The sequence below is a fragment of the Triticum aestivum genome, chromosome 4A (assembly GCF_018294505.1).
Source record: "Triticum aestivum cultivar Chinese Spring chromosome 4A, IWGSC CS RefSeq v2.1, whole genome shotgun sequence".
In the NCBI taxonomy this organism is placed as follows: Eukaryota; Viridiplantae; Streptophyta; class Magnoliopsida; order Poales; family Poaceae; genus Triticum; species Triticum aestivum.
The window spans coordinates 708,311,832-708,320,884 of NC_057803.1; the positions used below are offsets into that span (position 1 = coordinate 708,311,832).

The following is a 9,053-nucleotide window of genomic DNA, read 5'->3' on the forward strand; positions in this document are numbered from 1 at the left end:
GTGTGCTGACGTGGATTGTATATGCTCTTGTTTTCAAAGTGAATGAGAGCAAATTATATCTCATCTAGATGAGTTCTAGGTACTCCCATATTTTTTTTAGGGAACTCAACAAGCCTAGGTAGTGAGCTCATACCGGTCTCACACGGCGGTGTGTCTGCTCGGTTGATCCGGTGACCCATGTCACAGTGGGCCGACTAGGCAGGCTGCACGGCTGGGCGGCCCCTTGAGCCCGCCGGGAAATAGTGGTGCTGGTGAGAGGCTAGATCTGGTGCTTGGGCCAGCTCCTCAGCGGCATCCTCGACACCTTTAGATCTGCATGACTCGGAGATAGGTGTTGTGGTGCGTGTCTCTAATGCGGATGTCAGGCAGCTGTGTGGGAGGTGGGACACAAAACAATAATTATAAACGTATAAAGTGGTACACGCTTACTAGAATTTTTTTCTTTCTAACTAAGCTCACCCCCCTTAATCTCCAAGCAAAGCTAGCCAGTTTATAAACCCGGGTAACTCTATATATCTCTAGCATTACTGACACAAAAAGGAGCGGAGATGTGCCACTGTGGCAGATATGGATGGCTGGTTGTGCTCTTGCGGTCTATTGTCAGGTGGTTAACACGCGAGGCTGGTTTCACAGACTAAAGATGAACTCGCGAGGCTGGGTGCGCCTGTAGCGGCAGTTGGTTGATGGTTTTCTTAATTCAAAGATGAACTTGTGTCTCGAACATTTGCTCTAAAACATTAGTAGGACTATTACCTGAACCGATGGGGCTTGAACATGAGTAAAATCGCGTCTAGAGATCCTTGGTGAACTAAGCGTATCACATGCATGATCAAACAAATTATGTACAAGTGCCTACATAATTATTGCACAAATGTTTGAGAAACGTGGTTATTGCTACATAAAGCTAGCGCTATGAAAACCGACAATAAATCAACGAATGAAATCATGCGCAAAGACCAAATTCTGGAATCAATGTTGTGTTAAACATGATTATGTAATGGTCTTGTAGACCCTGGTTGTAGCGATCTCTATTCTAGTCATATCTAGGCGTGAGGTTGACGTATAGCATAGATTAGTTGTAGAGGGACTCTCCTTTTATCTCTCTCTCTCTCATCTATCTGGATTCCCTCTTGTAATCTTTCTGGTCTCCTCAACCGACTCATGTAATACCTCGAGGGAAACCTCTCGCTATCAATATAAGATCACGCGGCCCTCTCTGTTGAGGGTTGAAACGCTTCATCATCAACTTACATGGTATACAGAGCAGGCCTCTTCCATCTCATCTAGCTCATCCTCGTCGATCCACCTCGCAACCATGTCCACCTCCACCGCCGTTCCTACCTCTGGCCTCAACTACAACACATCTGAGCCTCTCACCGGGACGAACTACGTCCTCTGGCGAGCTCAAGCACGATCCCAGATAATGGGCGCCGGCTTGTATGGCTATATCGACAAAACCCTAGAGGAGCCTCCCAAAACCATAGTCACCAAAGACAAAGACGGCAGGGATCAGGTTGCCTCTAACCCTGCCTATGCCCCCTGGCTTGTCCAGGACCAACAAATCGTCGCCTATATTCTTCGAAACCTCTCCAAAGAGGTCCTTGTTCAGGTGGCGTCCATGGAAACCTCACACGCGATCTGGACAGCGTTAGCTAATATGTTCTCGGCTGTCTCCCTCTCCCGCGTCAACAACATCCGCGCTGCCCTCACCAACGCGCAGAAGGGCACGCAATCTGCCTCGGCGTTCTTTGGGCACATGTGTTCCCTCTCTGATGAGCTTGCGGCGGCGGGAAAGCCTATCGGAGAACCGGAACTGATCTCCTTCATTGTTGCCGGCCTCGAACTGGAATACCAACCACTCATCTCCGCCCTTGATGTTCGCGTCGAGCCCATTACTGTCGACCACCTCTTCTCTTTGGTCGCAAATTTTGATCAGCGCCTCGAGATGTATCATGGCAATGGCGCTGGTGGCTTAAAGTCTTCAGCGAACGCTGCCTCCAGCGGCCGCCAGGGAGGCAACAGGGGCGGCTACCGATCTTAGAGAGGCGGGGGCAACAGCGGATCTCGCGGCGGTGGTGGCGGCGGCTACCCAGGTGGTGGCGGTGGCTATCAAGGCGGCGGCGATGGTGGCCATCTTGGAGCTAGTGGTGGCGGCGGCTATCCCAACAATGGAGGAGGTGGAGGCTATGGTGGCGGCTATCACCAGAACAATGGTGGTGGTGGCTACCAAGGTGGTGGTGGCGGCGGTTACTACCACCCCGGCAACAACAACAACCAGCGGCGTCCTTCCTCCAACAACAATAGGGGACGAAATTTCCAAGGTTATGAAGGCTATGAAGAAAAGTGCCAAATCTGTAAGAAAACAAATCATATTGCCAAAGATTGTGATTGGCGCTATGCTGATGATAATTCCCAGAAAAAGAAAGTTGCAGCTGCTGCAGATACATCATACAACGTCGATACCAACTGGTACATGGACACGGGTGCAACCAACCACATCACCGGAAAATTGGAAAAGCTAACCATGCATGACAAGTATCGTGGCCATGATCAAGTTTACACCGCGCAAACGGTGCAGGTATGGAAATTAGTCATATTGGTCAATCACTTATCACAACCCCACACAAAAACCTTGAGATAAATGAGTTTATTCATGTTCCTAGTGCTTCCAAAACTCTACTATCTGTTCATAGAATTGCCCTTGATAACAATGTCTTTCTTGAGTTTCACCCGTTCTTCTTTTTGATCAAGGATCGGGTCACCAAGAGAATCCTTCATAGAGGTGTCTGTGTGGAAGGACTCTATGCATTGCTTCCTCAGTACTGCCAATACAATAAACAAGTGTATGGTGCCATCAAGCTCTCTGCTGAAAGGTGGCACAGTCGTCTAGGTCATCCGTCGTTTACTACTGTTTATCAAATTCTTAGTAGGAATAAACTCCCAGTTGTTGGGGAGCGAAACTCAGAAACAATTTGTGATTCATGTCAAAAAGCAAAAAGTCATCAGTTACCTTATCCTGTTTCTACTAGTGTGTTACCAAGCCATTGCAACTTATTTTTTCTGATGTCTGGGATCCTGCACCCACTTCTGTTGGTAGACACTCTTATTATGTGAGTTTTATCGATGACTTCAGTAAGTATACTTGGATATACCTTCTTAAAAAACGTTCTGACATGTTTCAAGTTTTTCACAACTTCCAAGCTCTTGTTGAACAAAAGTTCGATAGCAAAATCATTGCCGTACAGTCAGACTGGGGTGGTGAGTATGAGAAACTTAACTCTTTTTTTCAAAAGAGAGGCATCTCTCATCATGTCTCATGCCCCCATGCACATCAGCAAAATGGGTATGCTGAACGTAAGCACAGACACGTCGTTGAAGTTGGCTTAGCTCTTTTAGCTTCAGCCTCTATGCCTCTCAAATTCTGGGATGAAGCTTTTCTCACTGATGTACACCTTATCAACATGTGGCCTAGTCGCACTATTTCCAATGAAACTCCCACTAAACGTCTGTTGCATGGCACACCAGATTACACCACCCTTCGAATCTTTGGTTGTGCCTGTTGGCCCAATCTTCGTCCCTACAATCATCGTAAGCTCATGTTTCGCTCTAAGCAATGTGTCTTTCTTGGATACAGTGCTCAACACAAGGGTGTCAAGTGTCTTGATGTTTCTTCTGGTTGTGTTTATATTTCCCGTGATGTTGTGTTCGATGAAACAAAATTTCCTTTTGCCAAGCTTCATCCTAATGCCGGTGCTCTACTTCGGAAAGAAATTCTTCTTTTTCCTTCCCATCTCTCCGAAGTTGATCGTATGGGTACCGATAATAGTGATGACCTTTTATTGACTAATGTTCCTCCTACTGCCTCACCTCTGTTTGATGATACAGGACACACCACTGCAGAAAATAATACGTTTAATGGTGCAATTTCTGGCGAAAATGCTACTCAGGAGGATTTTGTGGCACCTGCCACTGACCTGGCGAGATCCTCCTCGGGATCGGCGCGCCTGAGTGCGTCAGGCCCGACCGCATCTGCCTCGGGATCGCTGGTGCGTCAGGTGGACCGCGTCAGTTCTGCGTCCCCGGCTCCGCGCCTCTCTCCATCCGCCACGAGGCGGTCCACCACTGAGCCGGACCCCAACACTAAGCCGGACCCCTCGTGCGTCCCCATCCAACCGACGCCTGGGGTTCCATCCGCACGGTTTGGGACTAACGCGTGTGTCTACGTCCGACGGGCGTCGCAGCCCGCGACCACTATGCGAGGTGGGCCCGATGTGGGATCTGCGCCGGATCTGGTTCCCTCGCCTGGATTGTCTGCGTCTGGTTTGCCCAGTACTTCGCCACATCACGCTATGCCCACCACAAACGATCTGCTGCCATCGCCGGATGCTGCTCTCTTGGAATCCAGCGGCTCCTCTGTCCAGCAGGATTCAGCAGCTCCTGGATCTTCTGTGCTTGCTCCATCACCACCCCGAACACGTCTTCAATCAGGCAAACTCCAACCGGTTAATTATAAAACCAAGTATGGTCTTGTTGTTTCTGCTGTTTCACCAGGTGAACCACGCACTGTTCATGATACTCTTGCAGATCCTAACTGGAAGCAAGCTATGGATGAATTTCATGCTCTTCAGAAAAATCATACGTGGCATCTTGTTCCTCCTCATCTAGGTAAAAATGTGATTGACTGCAAATGGGTGTTCCGTATCAAGAGAAAGTCAGATGGTACCATTGATCGCTATAAAGCACAGCTTGTTGCTAAAGGATTTAAGCAAAGGTATGGACTAGATTATGAGGATACATTTAGTCATGTTGTTAAAGCTGCCACCATTCGTCTTGTTCTCTCTATTGCGGTGTCCAGTGGATGGAGTCTTCGCCAGCTAGATGTACAGAATGCATTTCTTCACGGTGTTCTGGAAGAGGAAGTGTATATGAAGCAACCTCCTGGCTTTGTGCATCCTGGCAAGCCCTCTCATATCTGTAGACTTGATAAATCTCTTTATGGACTGAAGCATGCCCCACGAGCATGGTACTCTCGCTTGAGCATGAAGTTGCAAACTCTTGTTTTCTTCCCTCCAAGTCTGACACATCCCTGTTTATTTACAAGAAATCCAACATAGTCATTTTTGTGCTCATTTATGTTGATGATATCATTGTCACTAGTTCATCTCCTGAGGCAGTGACTGCTCTTCTGAATGATGTGAACTCTGATTTTACTCTCAAAGATCTTGGGGACTTGCATTTCTTTCTTGGCATTGAGGTCAAACGAACTCCAGAAGGTGGTCTTCATCTGTCTCAAGAAAAATATGCAACTGATCTTTTGAGCAAGGCAGGGTTGCAAGGCTGTAAACCATCTCCAACACCACTCTCTAGTTCTGAAAAATTGTCTCTCACAGAGGGTACTCTCTTGAATCAAGAGGATGGAACTAAGTACAGAAGCTTGGTAGGTGCTCTTCAGTACTTGACGCTTACCAGACCTGATATCTCATTTGCAGTAAATAAAGTGTGTCAGTTTCTTCATGCACCCACTACAACCCATTTGACTGCTGCTAAACGTATCCTCAGATATGTGAAACATACTTTGGGTGTTGGCCTCATGTTCAACAAGTTATCTTCCACTCTTGTTAGTGCCTTTTCTGATTCTGACTGGGCTGGATGCTTGGATGATAGGAGATCAACAGGTGGTTTTGCAGTCTTCTTCGGACCCAACCTGATCTCATGGTGTGCAAAGAAACAGGCAACAGTGTCAAGATCAAGTACTGAGGCGGAATATAAGGCTTTGGCAAATGCAACAGCAGAAATCATATAGGTTAAGTCTATGCTCAAGGAGCTTGGTATTTTTCCCACACAAACCTCGTGTCTTTGGTGTGACAATCTTGGTGCTACATATCTTTCTGCTAATCCTGTTTTTCATTCAAGAACTAAACACATTGAGTTTGACTGTCATTTTGTGCGGGAAAGAGTTGCTTGCAAAGAGTTGGAGATTCGGTTTGTTTCCTCCGAAGATTAAGTTGCCGATGGCTTTACAAAAGCTTTATCCACAAGACCATTTGAAAAATTCAAGCGTAATCTAAACTTGCAAAGTTTAGAAGTTTAGATTAAGGGAGGGTGTTAAACATGATTATGTAATGGTCTTGTAGACCCTGGTTGTAGCGATCTCTATTCTGGTCATATCTAGGCGTGAGGTTCACGTATAGAATAGATTAGTTGTAGAGGGACTCTCCTTTTATCTCTCTCTCTCATCTATCTGGATTCCCTCTTGTAATCTTTCTGGTCTCCTCAACCGACTCCTGTAATACCTCGAGGGAAACCTCTCGCTATCAATATAAGATCACGCGGCCCTCTCTGTTGAGGGTTGAGACGCTTCATCATCAACTTACATGTTGGATAGGGTGTGAATAATGTTACAAATAATGAAGGTATTTCCATCTCGCAACAAAATGAAGCTTCTTTTCATCAATTCTAGAAAACATGTATATTTCCATCGTCTTCGGCACGTTAACATATCCCAGGTAATCCACGTAACTAACGACTCAAATTATGACTGAAATATGAAAACAAAGACATTGATTACATCTTAATAAACTCTTCGGATTCTGCAAACTGTTTATTTATTATTTAATTATTTTGAAAAAATGACAACCCTGACTTCTACATCAATTGCAGTACACACCCATCAACCATTTATTATTTACCAGTTTGCTTGTATCGTCAAGCCAGCAGCACCTCGTGGATGAGCCTATCAACATTGCGCATGGACCTTCCGTCATGCCGCGCTGAGGCAACGGCACTCTCCTGGAGCTTTAGCGCGCACCGTCGCATCTCGCTCCCCTTCTCCCCCTCCATGGCCTCCCGCAGAATGGCCTCGACCTCGGTCCTGGTCACCTCTTCCCCAATCTCCATCCCGATGCCCCACTCCGTGCACTTGTACCGGCAGTTGGTCTGCTGCTCCGTGAAGAAGGGCCAACACACCATCGGCACACCGCCGCAGATGCCTTCCAACGATGAGTTCCACCCGGAGTGTGTGAGAAACACCCCTACGGCCTCATGCTCCAGCACCTTCTCCTGCGGGCACCATGTCGAGAGCATGCTTCGCCCCTCCGTCGCCGCGGAGAACTCCGGCGGAAGTACGGCGTTGTCATGGCCCTTGACAAGGTCAGGTCGTACGTTCCACAAGAAGGTGTAGCCGCTATTGGCCAGCCCCCAGGCGAATTCCAACAAATGCTCGTTTGACATCACCGTGATGCTCCCAAAATTGACATACACCACTGAGCGTGGCGGCTGGTCGTCGAGCCACCGGAGAGGCTCGTCCCGTTCCTTCCAAAGATTGGAGCCGATGCCGAGGAGAGGGCTATCCTCGGGCACGTTGTTGCGAACTGTCAGATGGAGTGGCCCCACTGTGTAGATGGGCGGTAGGAACTTAGACATGGCATCGAGCAAGGGCGTGTCGAGCTCGTCAAAGGTGTTGATGATCACCGCTGACGCCTGCGTCATGGCGGTCGTCTCATGGATGAAGAAGTTGAACATGATGTCATCAGGGTCTGTGGTGCGCACGAAGCTCGGGAGGTCACGCAGCCGCAGGTCCTTTGGCATCGAGGGTATCCAGTTTATGATCGTGTCCAAGAATCCATTGGTCAACTGTGCCTCATCTGCACCAACAGCAGATTAATTACAGTAAGTATATTTTGCTACTAATGTAAGTTCTTCGATGTAATAAACCCGGGAGTGCAAGACATCATACTACACCAAAAATATGATCAACCCAGGAGAGAGACATGCATGGATACCTTTGAGAGGGAAGAGACCACGCTCGACTAGACCCTTGTAGTAGCAGTAGCCCATGAAACCACAGGCGCTGGGGGCCCAGAACGTGGCGCAGCGGAGGCCGAGCTCGCGCGCGGCGACAAGAGCGAAACACATGGTGCCATCGGCCACCACGCAGGTCACAGGCGGCAGCGCGCCGCCGGAGGACCGGGCCTCCTCGTTGAGCTTGATGATGAGCTCCTTGAGCCTCGGGAGGCAGGTCGTCATGGTACAGTAGGACAGCGCAGCGGTGTCCTGCGTGGCATCACGGTCGGACGGCGGAAGGCCATCGGCGATGGCAGCGAACCGGAACGCGGGCAGGCCAAGTAGCCCGCCCACGGCGCCCTGCGGCTGCGAGCGCAGAAGGCGGCGGTGATTGAACTCGGTGTTGACGAAGGTGATGTGGAAGCCCCTGGTGTGGAGCAGCTTGGCAAGCTTCAGCATCGGCGTGATGTGACCCTGCGCCGGGTAGGGGATCATAACCGCGTGCGGCCTCTCAACTGCCGCCAACGACCCCATCCCTACGCCTTGCTCTCGAAATGCCTCACCTGCTTGCTGCTTCACTTGGCTATCTCGTTCACAAGTCACAATGTTGTGGGTGTGGTTGCACACTTCTTCTCCTGACATGTTGGTATATATATATATATATATATATATATATATACACACACACACACACACCACACGGTATGGGTGAGAACTAGCTTTGAAATGAAATAAAATTGTGAGACAAGGAATCAAACAAAAATAAGTCACAACGTGCCCACAAGCAGCTCAAGATGCTAATTTGATCTTGAAAGGATTAATTAATTGGTTACTAATTGTGTCGGTTCTCTAGTTTATACTACTTGTCGTGGAGCATGAATCATGTGGACCGAGATCACAATAGTTTGACTTGAAGAAGATTGTGTGATCTGGAAGCACATTACGCTGCAAGCATCACATTCCAGACTATTTTTTTCATTCTTTTCGAAAGAGATTTTTTTATTTGTTTAAGATAATTATTTTTAATTATTATCAAACTGTGGAGCATGCAACATGAGGCCTCTGCGCACGCGCTAAGGACGCGACATGTTCCCTTTCCCAGCAAGCTACGCTGCAATAAGTTAAAAAATGGGACCAACTATACCTCAGAGGTTCGCATGCCCGTATGTGGGGTTCCATTCAGAAAGATAAAACTGGCACGGAAAAAGAACAAAAGTGAAAACAAAAGGTAAAAGGAAAGATAAAGACAACGTAAAACGTGTACCAAGGAA

General features: G+C 48.0%; 1 protein-coding gene across 1 annotated transcript; it reads right to left on the bottom strand.

Annotated features, from left to right (window-relative positions):
- Positions 1-6,588: 6,588 nt before the first annotated feature.
- LOC123083274 (7-deoxyloganetin glucosyltransferase) lies at positions 6,589-8,394 on the bottom strand. Its single transcript, XM_044505353.1, has 2 exons — positions 7,782-8,394; positions 6,589-7,643 (listed from the first exon to the last, which is right to left on the bottom strand). The coding sequence occupies exons 1-2, from the start codon at positions 8,314-8,316 to the stop codon at positions 6,706-6,708; spliced, it is 1,473 nt and encodes a 490-aa protein (XP_044361288.1). The 5' UTR covers positions 8,317-8,394; the 3' UTR covers positions 6,589-6,705.
- Between the last annotated feature and the right edge of the window lie 659 nt (positions 8,395-9,053).